The 22,990-nt window shown below is 28.8% G+C and overlaps 1 protein-coding gene across 2 annotated transcripts; it reads right to left on the bottom strand.

The window, feature by feature from the left end:
- Positions 1 to 3,729: 3,729 nt before the first annotated feature.
- Amnionless (amnion associated transmembrane protein) lies at positions 3,730 to 21,105 on the bottom strand. 2 transcript variants are annotated; one of them, XM_043038827.3, is made up of 12 exons: positions 20,956 to 21,105; positions 18,963 to 19,132; positions 18,279 to 18,369; positions 16,082 to 16,320; positions 14,873 to 15,013; positions 13,704 to 13,797; positions 13,514 to 13,593; positions 12,063 to 12,198; positions 10,698 to 10,805; positions 5,962 to 6,049; positions 5,690 to 5,867; positions 3,730 to 3,886 (listed from the first exon to the last, which is right to left on the bottom strand). In XM_043038827.3, exons 1-12 carry the CDS (start codon positions 21,005 to 21,007, stop codon positions 3,788 to 3,790), a joined length of 1,476 nt encoding a protein of 491 aa, XP_042894761.2. In that variant the 5' UTR covers positions 21,008 to 21,105; the 3' UTR covers positions 3,730 to 3,787. The 2 variants fall into 2 exon arrangements, with proteins under 2 accessions (XP_042894761.2, XP_042894764.2); XM_043038830.3 differs by having other exon boundaries at positions 10,707 to 10,805; positions 20,956 to 21,088.
- Between the last annotated feature and the right edge of the window lie 1,885 nt (positions 21,106 to 22,990).

The following is a 22,990-nucleotide window of genomic DNA, read 5'->3' as shown; positions in this document are numbered from 1 at the left end:
TAAATTATATTTTCCATAATTTAGAGTTAGTAGTTGAAAATGTTAAGTTCGGAAAAATTTCGTAATAAATAAAATGTCTTAATCACATTTGGTATAGTATAGTGTTGCTCTGATATTCTCTGAGCTGAGAGTACCTGAATTTTTACTTAAATAATTAGAAACATAAAGAAACATGAAGCACGATATACTATTCTATATAATCCAAATAATAACGATTGTCCATAAGAATAAATGCTAAACACATTATTTACTCATATAGAGATAGCCTCGTAAAGATTAGGGACAAATGTGAGGTGCATGAGGTTTGTAACATTTATCTAAATTGTATCGTTTTATTTTTTTTGTAAGAGAAACAGGCCTGTACAAACTTTAAAGACTTCGTTACAACTTTTTATGAGGATTCATTTTTGAAATTGAATCGAATTGTGTTTCTAAAAAAATTCATTTGTTGTCATTGGGGTTGAATTCATCGTAAACTTAAAAAAAAATTGCGAGTTTCTTTTAACTCTTAAAATTACTATTGTTGGAATATGTGCAGTACTTCTTATAATCTGTATGATTGCGTTTACATGAAGATGATGAGAACGTATTAGAACCCAAAGCTTTATTAGATGTGAGCTATTAATTTCTAAGATGTGCATAATTATTTAAAATAAGTGTTATGTCAATTATTAAAGCTTAACATCGCTATCTTGTAGATTTAAACAATATAAGGGAAGGAAGAGATAAGTCAAGATTGATTTAAACTACTAAGTAGAAAACGGAAATTAAGAATAACATATATTTTTATGATTCAAAAATAAGTAGCAATTCTAAAAAGAAACACAGTCCCAATATATATATATATATATATATATATATATATATATATATATATATATATATATATATATATATATATATATATATATATATATATATATATATATATATATATATATATATATATATATATATATATATATATATATATATATATATATATATATATATATATATATATTGCATTAATATATTTTGCTTTGACTTTATTGATACAATATCAGAAAGCACTCTGTTTTGCGGATATAATCGTGTGGGCTGATGAAAAGATTATATCTTTTTTTCCCAGTTTTTTTAAATAAAATTTCATTCTTTTTCTTCTTCTTTTTTTTTTAAAAAAACTGTTGTTTGTTATTTTTTACTTATTATTTCCCCCCTTTTTTCATATGTCTATAATTTTTCTTTGTTTGATCTTCATTTTGAACTTATATATATATATATATATATATATATATATATATATATATATATATATATATATATATATATATATATATATATATATATATATATATATATATATATATATATATATATATATATATACATGGTGGTTCTAAAAAGATGGGAAAAATTTCAGGAAGTGATAGTGCACACCCAGACAAACAATTTTTATCAAAGAATGCATGGTCGAAAACAAAACCCAAAACCGCTGGAGGGCGTCAAAGTTTATGTTCTTATATGAGGCAAAAACACACAAAGAACGATGAAGTTAAGTTATAAAAGTAAATTTAATGGCATGTGATTACAATAAGTGTTAAAAACAGTGGCCGGCAGCGGCTATGCTGGTACAACGGTGAAGAAAAGATAGGCGACCTTTCCCTGCAGCGGCCGAAAGCTTTGCGACAAATAACGTAGCGCAGTAACTCGCAATAGAAATGGAGCTTTCTCGTTTGCATGAAAAAACTTTCCAAATGCGCCAGCACCTTTGCGTTTTGTTTTCGACCATGCATTCTTTGATAAAAATTGTTTGTCTGGGTGTGTACAATCACTACCTAAAATTTTTCCCATCTTTTTAGAATAACCCTGTATATATATATATATATATATATATATATATATATATATATATATATATATATATATATATATATATATATATATATATATATATATATATATATATATATATATATATATATATATATATATATATATATATATATATATATATATATATATATATATATATATATATAGATAGATAGATAGATATAGATATAACTATATACTATATAAATTTCTGCTATGCTTTTGAATTGTGACTCTTTAGCGTCTGTAACATAATTACTAAACTAATGTTCATTCAGAATCTTTACTAAAAATGCAAAATTAAATTCATTGTCTTTAAATTAGCTTTAGAAAATTAACTAAAAAAAATTCAAAATAAAAAATAATATTTTTAAAAACCACGTTTTTGTAGTGAAGAATAATAATTAAAAAAAAAATTGAAAAACGAAAAACGTGGGGCTCATGAAATACATAACAGTAATGTTATATTAGTGTGGGTATGTGTACTCTTGAGTATATGTGTATGTATATCTGTAATTGTAATTGTATCTGAATGTGGATGTGGAATATGTTTGTGTATATGCATATGTATGTGGATGTATATGCGGCTGTGCATGTGTATGAGTAAGAAAATGTGTATATGTATGTGTATATGTACTGTTATGTATTTCATGCGCCCCACGTTTTTCGTTTTTCAATTTTTTTTTTAATTATTATTCTCCACTACAAAAACGTGGTTTTTAAAAATATTATTTTTTATTTTGAATTTTTTATTTTAAATTATAATTTTTTTAATTTTTAATTTTTATTTTATATTTTTTAAGAATTATTACTTTTCAATTATTATTCTTCACTACAAAAAACGTGGTTTTTAAAAATATATATTTTTATTTAGATTATTTTTCTTAGTCAAGAGTAGTCAAGACTACTACAAATAATAGAACTTTCATTTTAAATTAGGGATACAAAAATCCTTATAGAAAAACAATACCTTTACGACTTTCATTAGTTTTATGCTGATGACAACCAAAACAATCTGGAAATGAATGAGGAAAAACTGGATCCTACCACGTGATTTTTCAGCCAATAAAAATACTCCGACAACAAAAATATTTTCACCTGACACGTAATAATTTGAAATAATGGAATCGACAACAAAAGACAATCTCGAAAATAATTTATTTTTAAAATTTTAATTTTATTTTACTTTGGATGTCTTTTTTCTCTTCATTTTCATGCATTGTCATCCAATTCTGAACTATGTGCCAAATTTGAAGTTTGTAGCTAGTCGGGAAGTTAGTTTAAAATCGATTACAAAATTCCACCCGGACAGACATACACGAAGGCAAGTTTATATAAACGTGGTAAAATAATAGATATCGAAGTCCAAGGTTATATTACTTGACTATTATCTTTTAATCAATTGACATATTTTATACTTGTCAATGGCTGCCGGTTATTTACACTTTTTTACTTCAAAGTGAAACGTATTCCAAGTGCAATTAATTGACCAGTGATAAAATTTCAAAAGGCTGGTACACATGTAGTGACGTAATTTTTGACACCTCTATCGAAATATCTAAGCTAAGCTGTCATCAACTCAATCTTTGCTCAATGGCTAACTACTACAATATTGAAAAAATTGGTAGAATGATTATAGTTAAAAGTGATATAGTTCACCCTCTGACTTGAACATCTCTAGAGTATTTTTTTCCCCATTTAATAGCATTAATTTTATATCATTTCTCATATTGCTTCGGAAAAAAATCTACTTTTTTGAACGTTGACTGATGACTCATTTTTTAATTAAGTTTAATTGTTCAAATGCTAAATTAAATGTCTTGGATGTTTTGAAAGTGAAGAAAGATGCTTAAAATGTGCAAAAGAGCAGTAGGCTGACAACAAAAATCTTTATTAAGACTTGATTATTAGCTATTACTCAATTTCTTAAAATCTAACTTTTCTCCTTCTTTTCAGAGTCCTCAAATATCATAAACATTGGGTTTTCTACGTAGTCTTTTCCTCCTAAGTTGTCTTCATTACTGGATGTAGCCTTAAAACATAAGAGCATAAGTGAGAAACATGAATATCATAAATTCTGAAAAAGTTATAATCTTTGCGAATAATAATATGTACACGTCACATTCTTGCAGTAGTTACTACTTGTTTGATAAAATAACGTTCTTTATCAAACTACGTGAGTTCAAACTACGTTAGCCATCACTCAATTTTACTAAAAGGGCATCAAATGTTCTTGAGCCAAATCTAAATGTCCATTTTTGGAATCCTAGTCATAAAATTTCTCACAATAGGAGTTGCAAATCAATATTATGATAGGCTAAGAAAAAGTTTAAATGTCAGCTTAACAGGATACCTGCAAGTGACGTAGAGTGGGTATCTCGATCCAGATTGTTGTTGAAACGGGGCATTAACTGTTCTTTTCATTCTATTTCAAGAAAGCCAAACCCGTCAAGTATCAATTCTCTTAAGTGACACATTCTGTATTTTTCGCAAAGATTCTTTCTTAAAGATTTCAATTCCTTCATTAAATAGTTACACAGAGACTAAACACAAAGGCAGGCACGAACCCATGTGGAATATAAACAAACTAATTATGCATCGAAGTTGCGAGTTACACAAAACAAAAATATATCACGATTACAATAAAATACATAAACAAATTATAAATCTAAGTTAAGTAAACGAAATAGACGAGAAAGAATTGCATTTCAACAAATTCGAGATGCGATGCTGCATTATATTTAATTAATTTCACGTTATTAACACTCTAACTTATGTAGAGAAACTTTGCTCAACTTTAATACGCCATTTTGCTGATAAAGATTAGCTGGCGCTGACATCATGGGTCACAGATGTGGGTGTGGGAGATCTTCTTCTTGAAGTGTAAGCACCCTATTGTCCGCATCATGTTTCGAAACATCAGAATTTGTGACAAGGTAACCGAAACGAAGGGCGTTAACATATTTTAGTTACTATGGGTATATCGTATATTTTGTTGACGTGCAGTTGGATAATTTAAGCATCTGCAAATTATAAATAATGTTTTTTTTAACAGTGGAGTCTCTGATTTATTTTAAAGTTAAGAACCTTGTATATTATTAATAAATTCTTGTTACAATATAAAACATTATTAAGTTCATAGTTTTTCAGGAAATAATTTATTAAGTATTTTTAAAGTATTTGCTCAATATGACATCACTTGGTTAAAAATATTATATAAAAAAACTTGCATGCAACGAAAACTACAATAACAATATACATGCTAAATAATTTACCGAACATTCTGTTAACAAACTTCTCTAGAGAGCCATATGTGCCTCAAACGCGTTTAGTTTTATGTTCAATATAAATTTAAATTTTATAATTTAAATTTTGTTTTTCGTCCATTATGTTAATCTCGGAGTTAATAAGTTACTTGCAAAATTAATATATATATATATATATATATATATATATATATATATATATATATATATATATATATATATATATATATATATATATATATATATATATATATATATATATATATATATATATATATATATATATATATATATATATATATATATATACATAGTAAACATTAATCAACAATGGTGTCGCTCGCGACATTGAAGGTATGTATCTTCTTTCATAATTTATTTTCCTTCAGAACATACGGAAATATATTAAAAAATTTTAAATTTTTTTCTCTTTACAAAAATAAATAGAAATTATATTTTAAAAATTTATTGCCACCACGGTCACTTTAATAAGGTTTTTAAATTTGGGGTTAAAAACTATAAGTTGATATACAGAAGAAATTAATAATTAAAAATCAATTCATTCTTACAATCTCGTCTGTAATATTAGTGCCGTACACTGGGTTATCAAACGCTTTACTTTTTTCCTCTGATTTTGAAGATCTTGGACTCTCTTCAGGTTCTAACTCTTCATGTGGTGTGGTCCCAAGCTCAAGTTCAATCTTTTCTCCTCTTAAATCGAATCTTGCGAACGAAAATCCTGGAATTCTTAAAGAGAACGATATAAGAGGCAAGAATTCAAGAATTCAAGAATAGAATTGGTTAATATAGTAATAAAGCGTAAATGTTCCCTGGAACTTACTGTCTCTTTTTGTAAATAAAGAAAGCTATAGCTAAGATAGCGCAGATGATAGCCATAATTACAGCTGCAACCGAACCAGAAGACATTCCTGTAAGAGTAGAGAAATACGGTTATACGTATCATCCTTCACGCTCTCGTACGCATACTTGTCAAGTATTTTACCATTTTTTTAGCGTTAATTGTGCTCACTTTACAGAGATAGGTGCATGCGCAGTTGCTTCAAAACTTGCGTACAAGAGCCTGAAGGATGATACGTGAATCTGCGAAATCTCTTTAAAAATCAAAGAGTTAACTGTTAATTCGGATGGTCTAAAATTGCAACAATATTTCCCTCACCATAATTTTGTAACGAAATTTAATATTTTAAAAGAAGTGCCTAGTTCAGAACAAAACAGCAATCTGGTAATCTCCGAAACACAAAAAATTATAATTATTTTCAAAAATATATTATCTGCATTCTATATTTCCCTATATTTCTCTTTCGCCGGCCAGGTGGCCGAGTGGTTAGCGTGCCTGACTGCTAAGCCAATGGCTGCGGGTTCGAATCCAGCTCTGGGCATGGATGTTTCTCTCTCTATTTGTGGCAGTGTGGCGTGGGTAATGTTGCTCGTCTCCGTGACTTTGGTTCACAGGTGGCCACTGGGTAACGATAAATGAGCATCACTTTCGCCATCTTCTAAGGCGGAGAACGAAAGTTCAGTGCTTGCCGTTACTTAAAAAAAAAAAAAAATTATTTCTCTTTCAAACTACTGTCTTTCTTTTCTTTTTCTTTGTACTTTTATCTAGAGTACAAGAAAACTCACATTTGGGCGTAGAAAAATGAGTTGATGACAGGATTCTTTTGAAACAATATTCGAATATGCGACACTCGCACAGAGAGAGTACCTAACGTATAGTTTGTCTAAGGTAAGAACTCCTCCCGCCACAAAGTCTGAGGCCGTCTGGTGCCATGGAAACAAGAATGGCGCATTTTAGGGAGGGTAGTTTCACTCTAGAACTAACACAAAATAGACCGAAGAGATTCCTTCTCTCACGCCGACCCGAGCCCAAACCACTCCAAAACAGTGACCTCGCACCCCTACTTGAAATAGTCATACCTCGTTACCGTGGCCAAAGCCACAGGTCTGTCATGGCCACCGCCAAAGGCCACGACGAATGTCTAGAGGAGTTCTTATTTTAGACAAACTCTAAGTGACCTAGCAAGAGAAAGCTGCTCTGATTTAGATAAAGGCACCTTTAATTTTCACAACAAATTGTAAACAATTGAAATCATGAAGTGCATCGTTCAAACTATTAATATTTTAAATTGCCTCTGGTTTGCTCTGATACCCTTGAAAAAACTATTTTTTAATGATGACTGTCGAAAGTGATAACAAATATATTTTGTTGGTTTGTTGATTATATCTTATATAGCGGTACGTGAATGTTCTGCGAGTCTCTAGACCAGTGATTCTCAACCTTTCTTTTGTGGCGGCACAATTTTAACGATTTCGAGATTTGCCGGCACACAATAAAAAAAAATTAGTTTAAAAGTTGTTTACTTACCTATAATAAATACACTGTGTTAAATAGTTAGTGATAATAATTTTGAATGTGAAATAAAATAATATGTACAACAAAAGCACGTTTATTAAGAGATAATTATTTCTTTCGACTAATTTTGTATTAGTTGGTAACAGTTATTTATTTTTTTGCTAGTTATTAATTGTTAACTTGTTTTCTATAGTTATTAACTGTTAGTTTTTCTACATTGCTATTTTTGTGTGATTTCTTGGTAACTAGTTTTTTTGCTAATTAATTGTTAGCATATTTTTTTGTTAGCTATCCTTTGCTAATTCGCCTTTATAACTATTAATTGCATAGCTTACTTTAATGATTAGCTTTTATTTCCGTTTGAAAGTCATATTTAGTTTTCTTTCTTTTGTTAATTAATAATTTTAATGGTCATTAAATTTTCTGCTTATTTCAACATTTTTTAAAATTGCCATAGACAATTTAAATGCTTCCTTCTTATTTTAACTTATTTTGAGATTGTCAGAGACAAGACAATCGATGACAAAGATTTTCACGCTGTTAAAGCCCGGAAAAATTGTAAAAGTATATATATATATATATATAATATTATGTATATATATATAATATTATGTATATATATATATATATATATATATATATATATATATATATAATATTATGTATATATATATAATATTATGTATATATATATATATATATATATATATATATATATATATATATATATATATATATATATATATATATATATATATATATATATATATATATATATATATGATATTATACATAATATGCACTTTTCTTTAATTTAAACTTTACTCGTAATAAAAAAAGCATTTTAATTTTTATTGTATCATTTCTAATATTTGGCGACACATTTTAAAAATTTGGCGGCACACAAAAGTGCCGCGGCACAGTGGTTGAGAATCACTGCTCTAGACGGAACCTGGTAACGTAGTCCGATTTAATTTTGACGTACTTATATATTCCCCCCCCCCCCTGATATTATTTTAACGCTTGGTTTAAGTGAAAAATTTAAAATGTTGTTGCACATTTATGAATAGAATTGAAGTCAAAATAGTGACAACATAACTTTTTTTTAATGTTATGTTTATGTATGAGTAATCTTATTTTCTGTAAAGCAATTTTCTTCAATCATTAAATTTCCTATTTGCTAAAAAATTAAAGCGTACTTTTTAATTAATTTTCGGCTTCTAAATGAAATATCGTCATGAGGTTGGAGTAATTCTTCTTTTTCTTTCTTTTCTTTTATTTTATAGTGGTGGAACAATAGGGAGTCGCGAAATGTCGAGTTCGTGGGCAAGTTTCACTCTTTCAATTTTTTCCATTATAATTTCAAATTGAATTAATAGGGATCCGATTTCTACCTCCTTCAATTTTCACTTTATAGTTAATCGTCAGTATAAAATTAAACAAGTTGCAAAGCAAGTCCGCGAGAAAGGACCAAGCATTAACAGCATTACTGCCGAAGGCGACAGAGTCAATGAGGAGGCGCAAAGGCGAGGTGGACTAATTGGTTACCGAAAAAGATGGATATGATAGTCATAATTGGCTATACTAAAGGATATGATTTTTAAGAAAAAAGCATGGTTGCATAACATATTTCACAACATTTGAATACTTTGTATTCTCTCTGTTTTACTCATTGAATTAGATCAGATCAATTAAAATCATTTATTTCAAATTTATCCTTGCGTTACATTAAAAGCATAAAAAATTGTAGATTTTATAGATCGGAAGGCACACATATGAAATATGACAGCTATTTAGCAAAACAAACTGATAGAATATGACAATTCAGTGTTAGGGGGGGGGGGATAAAGAAAAAACTCTTTTCACTTGTGTAGTTAGTTGTGTTCATCTTGTGAATTCTTTAAGAATTTTTTTCTTCCTTTTAGCATCATTATCAGCTACAAAAATGTATTTAAATTACAAAAATGTATTAATGTAAAATGTACATAAGTGGGAGTAAGAGGAGGCGGGGATATCTTCTGAACATCACGTTGCAAGGCATCCCAAATATACTCATTATTGTTCACGTCTGGAGATTTTGGTGGCCAGCGGCACTCTTCTGAATTTAGACACTTCCGCTGGCCACCAAAATCCCCAGACATGAACTTTATTGAACATATTTGGGATGCCTTCCAACGTGATGTTCAGAAGATATCCCCACCCCCTCTTACTCCCACTGGTTTATGGACAGCCCTGCAGGATTCATGGTGTCAATTATCTCCAGCACTACTTCACACATTGATCGAATCCATGCCACGTCGTGTTGCGGCGCTTCTGCGTACTCGCTGGTACCCTACACGATATTAGGCCCGGTATGCCAGTTTTTTTGGCTCTTCAGTGTATATAGGAATAGTAATAAATTAATAAAAGTGAAGTTTTTCCAGAAGTTTTTTAAAAAATTTCCTACGCAAACTTTAACTGTTTCCTTCTTATAAAACGATATCTCTAGAACTAAAATTTGAAATAATCTGAAATAAAATATAAAATAATGCTAAAATTTGAAATAAAACAATTGAATAGTTCGATAACCTTAAAAAGAATCCTTAAAAAAAAAAAACCCTTATAACTTTAATAAAATTTGTAATTGAAAACTTACATTTTTTTAGTAATTATTCGGACGATTTATTTGCGTTATAAATTAAAAATGGCGCAATCATATTGTAAAAATTTTTATATTTTATTATTCAAAAAATTCGCAACCATTCATGGAAGGTAATTAACCAACTTAAAAATAATAGAAACTGTTATGAATTATTTGTTTACCTGAAGATTATTAAAAAAAATCATTCTCTGAGTATGGATTCCCATTTAAGACTTTTTTAAGTGCGCAATTTGTTCCATAAAGAAAATTGATACACTGTAAAAATAAAATTTAGTAGGTCAAACTTTTGGCCACTCTCATAATAAAATTAATCAGACCACTTCCCCCCCAAGATTTTAACTGCCGCACATACTTTTGGGAGAAAGAATCCAAATTCATCTAATAAAAAAGGTTTTATATTAAATGCGAATCGTTCTTCTTATTTTTTCCCCGGCACAATGAATTGTAACTTTTCTATAACTGTCTAGCCGAAACAATAAAGTTAATTTGTTAAATTAAAATTCATCCGGTTCTGACCATAACTAAAATTGTTCACCTAATAATATTGTTGAAGCAAGTTTACCTGATGTACCTGTATAGTTCCCATAATTACCATCTTTTGAGTTCCACAAAGTAGACATATCCAATTTAGGTTCTCGGATTCCTATAGGATTAATTCCAGTGGTAGAAGCTGGAATTATTTTTTTTTAGATTATTTTTTAGATTATTTTTTAAAATATTACATTACAATAACAATATTTTGTAAAGTAAAATTATTCCCCTGAATAAATTGTTGTCAATATTGTTCTATTTCCAAGAATATAATATTTCTTTCGAAATATTGCTATTGTATTTTGAATATGTTTTTACTAAATCAATTTTGAAAACTAAATTCAATCAATTTTTAACTTTTTGTTACGTAAATTTTTTTGAAAATACCCGTTTAAATGCATTCAAAAGCTTAAAGAAACTATCATTTAATAGAATATTAATATATTTATTATTAATACGTACTTTGATAGTTATTATTATTATTTTTTTAAAAATCTTATTATTTATGAATGCTTAAAAAAGAAAGCAAACTTTTTTCGTATTTTCAATTGCCTCACTTAAGAAATTTGAAAGAAAAATTAATTAAGAATTTTTTTGTAATTCATTGTTGCTTACTTCAATTTTAATGTATCACTGTTAGTGGTCAGCCTATTCATCTAGTTGATTCGTGAGTAACGTTTACCATTATATCCTTGCAAATTCGAACTCAACTCAAAAAACAAGTGATTTCCAACCCTGCAATGCTTGCATGATGTGACTCCAAATCTTTGTAATTTTATATCAGCTGTATATAAACCTACCAGCCAAGATTCCAATGAGTTTGAACTTACGCTAGTTCAAGAACATAAAATTCAGAAGACAAACTTCACGCAACCAACTCAAGAGAAGACAAATCAGAACCCAACTCAAAGGACAAGTGAACTCCAGCCATGCAACAAACCCATGGTTTACATGATGTGATTTTAACTCTTTAATATTTTATATCAGCAGTATATTAACTTACCAGCCTAGATTCCAAAGAATTTGAACTTACGTTAGTTCAAGAACATGTATTTCATCACTATTTTATTTCTCTCTGAATTTTAAAGTAAGCTAGTGAAGCTGGCCACTAATAATTTTTATTACACACTAATGACTTTTAATCTAAGTTTAAAATAATTTGGTTAGTTAATTGATATTTGGTGGCTCAAGTCAGAAATGGTCATACTGTTTCAGTAGTGATAAGTTTAATGTAATAATTCGTAGCAAGTTAATTGAGTTAAAATTGATTGATTAACTGAAATATACAATTGATAATAATTCTTCGAAATTCTTGCATATAATAAAATAAATTAGAACAGTGATAGAAGAATATGTTATATGCTAAATTAAATCTTATAAATAAACGTTTTCGTACCTGTCTCTAAAGCATCGAAAATAATCTGAACAACTTCATTCGCTAATTGTTTCCCAGGAGAAATATCAACAAAAATTGACTGAATATGTCCGGTTGATAGTTTTGAAGTAAAACTCTCAACCTGTTGGAATTTTTCCTAAAATATTTATAAAACAAATTATTTTGTAAATAAGGAATGTTAAATATTTAAAAAAGACGAGTTAAAAAAATAGTTATTTTTAAATTACAAAATATTTTATTAGGAAAAAAATAATGACATATTTGAAGCTCAATATATGAATGGCGCTTCCTGAGAAGCACCACTCAGATTTGTTTCAGATATATACCACTTTCATATTCAATTTTAATTTTCTCTTCTATTTTTCATAGCAAACCATGTGCAAAGTAAAAATAAATTGGATAATTTCTTTCCCATTCACAAATTCCCTAAAATACGTTAATTATTGAAAACATTCTCAAACAGTAATGTATCAATTCTTTCAATAAGTAAAAAATAAAAACATCCTTAAATTTTTATGCATTATCATCGAGGTAAATCCTCTCTGAAATTTTCGGTATTGTTGTTTGATTTTCGAAATAAATTGAAAAGTATTTCTAAACATTACTCTCTTTTTACTACCTTTTCCTCCTCTTTCTTTTTACTTAGACTCTTTAATTTTTTATTATTTAATGCCTTTCTTCAATGTGCTATGCTTCTCTCTTTCTCGACTCGATACTGATCATCAGGCTGTGAATTTTTTTTATACTTAAAAGTCAATGACCTCTTTTCGCCACCGATTGATTCAGTGACGACAATCAGCTAATTGCAAGTCAAAATGTAATGGGTAATAACGTTCTCTTAGTTAATTTAAGCGGCAACTGCTGAGTTCAAAGGTGTTGGCCCACTGATGGCATTTTACTGCTGATTCAACGGTAAGCCTGCTTTCATCTTTAGTACATGTAAAAGTGATGGCAAACCCTTATGTAAACCCAAAACATTTTATCTGCTGGCTGTCGGTAACTTTCACCGCTTAACCGACAGATTTCTTTCTATCGGGAAATACAATTTTTGGAGGCTACAATTGCCATATTTCTCTCACAAATCGTCATTATTTTATATATATTAACAGAAGGATACGTAATTTTTCAGGTATTTTTTGTAAGTCGTATCAGACAGGTACTGTTGCTAGTTAGTAAGAACATTTAAAAATAATTTTACAATGAAAGTAATACGAAAAAAAGAGTTGAAAAAGGATCTCGTATAGTTTCTTTCACAAATTTGCATTATTTGATATCTGTTACCAGGAAGATATATATCATTTCCTAATATTTTTTGTGGGCTGAATCAGACAGGTTCCGTGTTCATAAGAATATTTAAAAATTATGTAACAATGTATTAAGTAGAAAAAAAATATCTGATAAGTGCAGAATAACATGATAAAATAAATTTTTCTGTAAAACTTTATACTTACTGTAGTTAAGTATTTATCATACATTTGCATAAGACCATCCATTTTAAAACTCCATTCATATTTGAAAGTTATTTTGGCAGCTATATTTTGCACATGAAAGTAAAATGAAATGAAAATTAAAGTTGTTCAAAAAAAGTTATTTTATTATTACTTTTTTGAAAGAAAAAAAATGAGAGAAAAAAAAACCTACCACACATAGGACAACAATGTCCAACTACCTTAATCGGGTCTGAACAAGAAAGTTCCGGGCATGGCACCTCAAATTTGCAAATTGTTGGTAGAACCTAAAAAAATTTGTAGTGATTATGTTATCTTTCAGCAGTTTTAAACTTAAGTTTGATAACTGTGGATAGTAAGATGCTTATAAATTAAAAAAAAATATGTTTCAATGAAATACATAATTTTAACTGACGCATATCATATCAAACGGTCCCTTAAAATCTTTTATTATGGCCAACGTTCTGTAATTTAGGTAAAGGCTGAAGTAATAAATAAAACTGTAATCAATACAGTTTTATCAGAATCTCATATTTAGGATTGTGATGAGAAGTATGCATCAATATTTAATCATATAACACTAATAGAGCCTTGCAACAAATATTGTTGAAGGAAAAATAACATAAAAAATGGGCAAGCATTAAGAGTTTTAAATTAATATTTCACTCAGGAGAAAACAGAAACGCTATATAAGTCTAACGAATGATTACTGAAGAAGGTGAGACTAAAAGCACGAAACTTGTTTGATTGCTGAAGAAAACAAAAAAAGTAAAGCGATTGGTTGGTAGAAACTCTTCCAAGTTTCATCAGACAATCAAACATGATTTAATATTTTCAGTTCCGCTTTTCTCAGCATTAATTTGGTGGATATCACTAAAACATTTATTAGTGATCCCTCATATGTATACTTTTTTATTTATCTTTTGACAAGAATTCTAAGTTTAATCCTCTACGCTTTCTGCTCAGTAGTACAAAACAGTAGTAGCTCAGTAGTTCGGTTGAACAAGAAATTTATGATATAGTTCAATTGGAAAGATTCATTGAATATTCCAACTGATTAATCTTCCAGCTCCTAGTGTTTTGTTTATTGAATTAAAATATAATTTATATTTTCGTTAATACCTTTTTTTTCTTTAATTTGCTCTAATAAAATCAGTGGACAGGAAAGGGTTAAAGATGGACATCTGGACATTACGGGACACAATGTGTATGATTTTTAGTACGTCTTTTTGTTTTAATTACTCAATATAGGCTGCAAGTAAGTTTTTTTATTTTATTTAACCAAACACTATATTTTAGTTCAGAGTTCTAGAACACCCTACTGTTATTCATGCTAAATGTGTGTGACATTTTTACAAGTACCTCATGGCCCTCATTTCCACATTCGCATCCAGTTACATCAGTGCACGTAGATTCTGAGATCCGGAATCTCGGAAAATCTGGAAAAAGCAACTTTCCTGTATCACTCCTTATTAGCATATCAAACTTGTCTTGGTTATATTCCTAGTTCATAAAAATAAACTTGTAAGTACAATTTTAATAAAAATATGTTACATTTAAGCAATTTTTAAAAAGTATGCAAAGAATACATATTTGAAAAGAATTTACACCTCCTTGTTGAAATTATAAGTGGGAGTTCAAATTTTAATGATTATAAATCCAGATCTCCGAGTAGCACATCGTACTCCCGCGACACAGATCCTGGGTTCTATCCTCGGAGCTGGGAAGTTTGACTAAGCTATTCATCCATTCAGTGGGCCGATAAAATGAGTAAAACGCATGCTTGGGGATTTCTTGTTCAGCCTTTCATCCAACCGGAACCTCTTCTCCTGCACCCTGTACCCCAAAGGTCAAGAAAACTGGGATGTGAGCAGTAGGCTCTGGCCCTCCACAGGCTGTCGTGCCCACTGAATTTAGTTTAGAATATTTTTTGACTCTAATTTCACTACTAGATTTATATAAATTTGAGTTTTTTTCTTTACAATCACTGTGTAAAAGTTTTCAAGGATGACTTTTCAATCAATGATGTAATGCCATTTATTGATTCGTTTTTTGTTGATTTTTGTTGATTGATGTTTTTTGTTTGATTTGGATTGGGAAAAAAAAGATGTTTCTACGCTTTCGTCGAGATTGTAGAAGAATGCGAGGAAAAAAAAATTGTGCAGAAGAAGAGCCGTGATCAAATCATTTTATTTATCGAATTATCGAAAAAAAAAAACGATTCCGTTTGGCCAACTGAAAAGAAATTTTTTCTTTTCAGTTTTTCTTTCAATTTTTTTTTGTCACTCAACATACATTGCAAAAACTTCGGACGTTTAAAATAGAAATATTCTGTATTCAACTAAACTCAGACAATTTAGATTTTAATAATAAATTGATAATGATTTGAATAAAAAAAAACATTCTGGAGAAGAAAAGAGGAAATATTTTGCTTTAAAAAACAATATTTAAATTATGAGAAATGATGCAGTCTTAAATCCTCCCCCCTAAATATTTAGATAGATTCATAAATATTATTGTATAGATATTTAACTTTATTCTATAGTTTTCTAAACAGCCTCATTAGCTTACTTGGTAAGAATCCTTGTTACCAATGTAAATTTTTGATACCCGTGTCATTGGATAAATTACATGAGCTCGGAATGTTGTATCTGCTGGGAACCAAGCCTCATCCATTGGGCAAGGAATTTGGAAGGCGTGAGGTACAGCAGAATTCCGGGTGGACACTTTTTTAGGGAATGCACGGCTCGAAGTTATATTCCAGTTGCTAGGATCATACCAAAAGTCCATCCTTGGTATAAATTCAGCATCTAATGTATGAATAAAAAAAAATTAGTTCTTTTAGTTTTAGGAGAAAAAAAGATTTTATAATTTTGTTATATGTTTGAATTATCGATAAAATTTGTTATATTTCTGAATTATCGAAAAAGATTTTATTCCTTATCGTACACAGTTAAAAAAATTTTTTATTGTATTAAACTACAATATAGTCCAAATTTATTGCCAACTTAAGAAGACGTTAAGTTGAACCGCAGTATCGTTCAATTTAATCATTATTCTTTCATTTGATTAGACGACATGAGTAATTCCAATTCGTACGGAAATATGTTTAAACTTAACATTTTCTTAAAGTTGCACCAAACTTGCACATTATTATTGTTCTATGTGCCAATATAATGGTTAAAGCATTTAGCTGATTTTTCAAAGAGTTTCAGGATTTAAAATAAATTATCATTTTCTCTAAAAATTTTCTATCGTTTTCGTATTAAACTACAATATTGTCCAAATTTACTCCAAACTTAAAAAAGCGCAAAATTGGCCATTTTCAAATTTTTTTTTTGTGAAACTTATTATAAATTTGAATTATTGAAAGAGATTTTATCCTTTTGTCGCACACTATTAGAAATTTAGGATCGTATTAAACCATAATATTATCCAAATTTACTGCTGACTTAAAAAGAAGCCAAATTGAACCATAGAATTGTACAATTCAATCATAATTCTTTTGTTCAATTAGACATAACTGTGATTCAACTAGTGCAGGGATGGCGAACCAATGGCACGCGTGCCCTAAATGGCACGTGACACAATATTTTGAGGACGCCACCCATGACAAAGTTCATTAAGCATATTAACAATTAAATTAAAATTCACAATAAACAAACAAAAAATAAAAAAATTTTAACGAAATAATTAACAATTAATGCCAAAAAACAATTAATAAGCATAAAAAACCTGCTAACAATAAATAACTAGCAAAAAATTAACAGTAATGCTTGAACTAACATCTTACAACCTAATATAAGTTATTTGTCATCTAATCTGCAACAACAGAAGTCACACTGATGTTACTTTAAGTTGAATTGCGCATGCAACTGAGACATTGCAAAATGTATTATTTTTCATAGTAAATAAAGAGTTTTGAGTTGATAGTATTTAGTATTATTATTTTCCCAATAATCACGAAGTCAAATTATTTGACGGGCACGTCTATGGCCTCATTAAACAATTTTTTAGAAAAAATGGCACGCTGGAGCATAAAGGTTCGCCATCCCTGAACTAGTGCGATTGAGGGAACCATGTTCAATTTAACACTTCCTTAAAGTTGCATCAAACTTGTACTTAATTATGGTTCTGGGTACCGATATTATGGTTCAATTTTGAGCTGATTTTTCTGATAGTGTAAAATTAGCTTAAGGATTTAAAAGAAATTCTTGTCTTCTTTTCTTATTTTTATCTATATTTAAGTTTTCAATGCAGTTTGGTCATGATATCAACTATTCAGATTCAGTTAATATTACACAAGAATACTTATCCGAATAGTTATGAAATCTGAAAATTAAACCAAATCGACTCCTTGTTTTCTAGAAGATTATGGAACCAAACTTACTTCAGAAAAGAAACGAAAAAAAGATTATTTCCGGTGACAACATTACATGCTCATATTTATACGAACATACACAACATCATATGTTCATATTTATACGATTAATTTTTACCTATGTTTTTCGGGTAGAAGAATATTTTGTAAAAAAGAGTTCTAAATCTGGCAAAATCGTTTGCAATCATGATTCTGCCGTTCTTAAGTTACAGATATAAATATGTTGAGCAACACTTTTCAAAGGAAAAAAGTACTATATCGGACGAAACTGTTTGCATTATGATTCTGTCATCATCAGGATATGATACGGATACCAACAGTAGAAACGTTTCCTTGGAACATATTGATAGAAGTTAACTATTGTCATTTTTTCTGTAATGGACTTACCATCATTGGGACATTGTCCTTTCTCCAAACCACCGCCAATTTTTAAAACAGCATTTTCAGGAAACACAAGCTCTCCATTCATTGGTAGAAGCTAAAATAAAGAATTAGTCAATAATCATTAAAATCCTATGATTAATTTCAGAAAGAAAATAAATCATTTAGAAAATTAAGAAGTACATCTTAATTCAATTATTCTCCAGTACCTTTTTATTTTATTACTGGTGTTGAACAGCTGATCTAGACAGGGTTTACAGATATCGGTGTTTAAATTCGCAGCTTTGTAATTTTGAATTGAACCCAGAAGATAAAGGAACTCCTAGATCAGGTATTGGGACAACCTCGCCTTCGTAGTAGACTCTTCTATGAAACTGACAAGCATTTGCGTTAGACGGAGAGGAAAAAAACGAAAATCACCCAAGAATCGTCCGATGGTAAGAGGACTCTACATCACGATTCGTTTACAATAGGGATTAACTTAAGGCAGCACTGTGGTCGACGTGAGACTGACATCGAATAGGGAGCAGTCTTCACCGCTACTCGCGCCACTCCATTGGCTAGCGCTCAATCCTACAAGCCACCGTGGCTCTATCCAGTAATTAAATAGTCAAGAAAGAATCTAAATTTTATCCTAATTGGAAAACTTAGTATTGAGAACGACATTATCTAATAAAAGCTGCACCTTACCATTTCAGACACTTGCAAAACTTCAGGCATGAAAATTGCGACAGGTGTTTCAGAAGGAAATATTACTTTCTGGTTAGAACATGGTATTCTGCCATTTTTCCAGTTACGTACATCATTAAAATTCATACTAGATCTCCATGTTTTTACATCTTGACCTGTTGAACATTTCACTGAAAATAAAAATAAGAACATTTTAATTTTCTGTAATGTATTCATTTCAGAATTTGAATGCATGTCTCTGAAGAATTTGTCGCTAATATATCTTATTTTCAAAATAGCATATTACTTCTAATATAATTTATTCTATAAATGACATTATAAAATAGCAAAATATTATAGGAGATGGGCTTATACTATTCTTTCTTTAAAATTATTCTTGCTAATTAATTGTATTTTTAAGAAGAGTTTGCCATATTGTAAATATTGTTTAATTTATATTTATTAAATATATCAACATACTTCATATTAAGAAAAAGAAATTTTATTTTAATAATTATAATGAATCAAACACTACTAAAGTCCCCTATATGAAACGAGTTTATGCAGAGCGCTAAACACGGGACACAGAAATCGTAGTATCATATGAGTTAAAAACACCAAATTGAGGTTAAATTCTACAACGTCAAGTAATTAAAGATAAAAAATATTTTTTCTGTGAATTTCATGTTCTCTGAGACTGTAAAATCCTTAGAAATAGAAAAGACAAACTAAAAATCATTTCGTAACAAAAACATAATTTAGCCCTAATGGATATAACTAAATATGAAATTTTTGAGGCAAAATTTTGAGGTTAAAAATGTGTTTTTCTTTATCTATGAATAACGTAAAGCTAGCTTGACGAACAAAGTCATAATAAATAAGAAGAATATATATATATATATATATATATATATAAGCACAAAATGTAGAGAAAACATGGAAAAAGTTGCAGAATAATAACAAAAGAGAAGTAGAAAATTACTTATTATATATATATATATATATATATATATATATATATATATATATATATATATATATATATATATATATATATATATATATATATATATATATATATATATATATATATATATATATATATATATATATATATTACATTGTTTCTTAAAACGTTTTGCGACATCGTTCTCTTGTAAATTCAATTACTTATTTACTTTAAAGATACATTTTAAATCTCACCGTAAAAGCCCAAAGTTGATGAAGTACCTTGAATTTTAGTTTCACGGTCTACGTAAATAGCATTAGTGGCTAATTACGTAGTTAAAAGGTTAAAATAATATTGAAAAAGCACATATGATTTCAATTCAAAATTGTGTAGGCAATTAAAAAGCATCGGCATTTACTTTTAATAAGAAGCATTTAACTAGAAATTGCTTTTCATAATTTTTTATTAAAAACACTACATTATTGTTAAAAAAAAATTTAAAAAACATACAATTATTGATTGAATTTTGCGTTATAAGCTTTTAATTACAATCAAAAACTAAACTATTTACAACTTTCGAAGTGAATTAATGCAAAATAAGTTTCGATAAAAAAACTACTTTATTTACTTATTTATTATTATTATTATTTTATATTTTTCTTATTTATTAATGTCAAGAATTTTATTTTCACTCCACACTAAAAATTAAGTACGAAATTGAAATTGCGAATCTTGTTATAATTTAAGGTTGCTAAAAAAATATCATTTTACTTAAAAGTATAAAATTCTCTTTTTCATTTTTAGAGTTCTTTTTTTTCATTTTTAGAGTTAATGTTTCTTGTCTAGAATAGATTTGCAAGTGAGGGTAACTTTCTTAAATAAAGTAAAATTAAGATTTTGTTAATGAACAAATTATATATTATGCATCAGTTAATATAATTTAAGGATATTTTTTTCACATTATTTAACACCGTAAGATCTCCCGTTATTGCCCATATAAAACATAACAGACGATCAAAACCTACTAGAACAAGTTTTACATTTTAGAAAATGAAAAATACTTACCTATTAGATTAAAGTAAATAAATATTTGTATTGATAACAATTTCCTTTGCATAATAATTGTGAAATTTACACGCAAGACAAATGCAGGAGTATTCAAAACGCAATATGAGTCGAAAAAAGTTGATTCGTTTTGTTCCTTGTTAATCGGTACCACACAGTAACAATCGCAACAAAAGCACAGACGAAAGACATCAAAGAAAAAGATGATCGAGTCCATGCAAATAAAATGGGGTACTTTTACATAAAATAGATACTAATAAATGGACGTAGTTTATATTCTCATGCTTAAAAATACATTGAAATAAATGAAATTAAAGATGGCACCCACAATTAACTGCAAACCATACAAATTTTAAATAATATTGTTTATTCGTAATGAAAATTTTTTTAAAAATTGTGACCTTCAAAGTGGTAAACTCTATGTTTTGCATTTTTTTTTACTTTTTTAAATTTTAATAACTTATTGATATTTTTAATTTCCTCAATTTTTAATAATTTAAAAAAAAATGTGTTGTGAAAGCTTACATGTTGTGCTTACATAAAAAAATAATGCTTGATAATCGAGCCAAAACAACTATGTATATTATGTCAATTCATTAAAAAAAATTGAAAGATATTTGATACAGAGATTTGATTGCAGTAACTTTAAGTAAAAAAAAAATAATCCATTATTTGAACGAAATCGATCTAATAGTTACTAAGATATCAAAATCTAAAACAGCAAAACTTTTTTCTTTCTTTGTTCATTATAAAGGAGCTATTCGTCGGATTTCATTTAAATTTCGGATATTGTCACATTGTCTTAAAATCACATTGTTTAAGAATACGTAAAATATTTATCTATTCTTAAAACTTCAAAGTAAGTTACAGTTCGAAGTATATTAATCATTATTAGAAAAAAAAATTAATAAAATAAATAGTAATGATTATTAAAAACTATTTTTTGTGTATAATTTGTCAAGCGAAATCGAGTTTTAAAAATGGAAGGGGGAAAAAATAACTCAGTATTAGGCAATTGCTAAAGATGGATGATAATTGCAACGGCAAAATTAAAGATAGGAAAATGCGAAAATTAGCAAAAGTGATACTGTGAGATACTGTAAAACGTGTTTTGAGTATGCAAATTTTGAGTTGTCGCCTGCCGACCTGTAGTGCACATACCATTGTTCAAACGTTGCCGCAGCTGTTGTTTGCAATGGTGTCTTCAGTATCGCAGCTGGAGCGAAAAGGACAAGTTTGGCGAATGCCATCTGCGCATTATTTCAAAAAAGTGCAAAATCGATCAACATCAACGATTTTATTTTTACCTAGTAATTTTATTTAATTTATTATTATTATTTTGTGTTAGGGCAGAATTAAAAAAAGCATTCAACATTTAAAGGAAAGACCATAATGCAGAGAATGCATGATTCCTAAATAAATCTATAAAATTATTTTTTCACAGAGATTATTTTTTCACATTATTTTTTCAAAGAGACAAGATAAGCAATTTGTTTCTCCTCTTATATCACATTGAAAGATTGCAATCGTTCTAAAAGGGGAATTATCCAAGTAGGAAATGAATTAAATCTCATTAAGGAGAGTTATAGATCTTTGGTGATAACCAGTGGACAGAGAAATGCGAAAACCATGGGGTGTCCCAATCTAGCTTAGACTAATTAATCTGTCCTAAAATGCTTGTAAATCTTCGATTACATCAGGTGTTAAAATCTCTTTGATGAAAAACGTTTTCGGAATCTGTTGAGTTGATTTAAAATGCCCCTGTTGTAAATGAGCTTAAATCCTTCCATAAACGATTTCCGCTACCCATGGTGGGAATCACTTCTACAAAATTGTGAAATACTAAAAATAGGAGGTGCCTTTGCCTCTCTCGACAACTATATAGTTAGGCTAACCAGGGGATATAACCAGGGGAGGCTACTCTGAGTACTGATTCGGCAAGATCTATACATCCAAATATCCTGAAAATTTAATCACTTGTTCTTTCAACTATAATGTATGTACCCAACAAATATCATTCTGTTATTTGCATTCC

This window comes from Parasteatoda tepidariorum, chromosome 3 (genome assembly GCF_982258835.1).
Source record: "Parasteatoda tepidariorum strain Cologne lab strain chromosome 3, Ptep-v5.0, whole genome shotgun sequence".
NCBI classification, from domain to species: Eukaryota; Metazoa; Arthropoda; class Arachnida; order Araneae; family Theridiidae; genus Parasteatoda; species Parasteatoda tepidariorum.
This window is presented reverse-complemented; position numbering and strand designations above follow the sequence as displayed.

Coding starts and splice junctions, on each gene's coding strand:
- Amnionless (XM_043038827.3), bottom strand. CDS start 21,007: ATGCAAAGGAAATTGTTATCAATACAAATATTTATTTACTTTAATCTA. Junction 15,014..16,081: donor GTAACAAGGATTCTTACCAA/GTAAGCTAATGA, acceptor TTTATGAACTAG/GAATATAACCAAGACAAGTT. Junction 6,050..10,697: donor GAACTATACAGGTACATCAG/GTAAACTTGCTT, acceptor CTACTCTTACAG/GAATGTCTTCTGGTTCGGTT.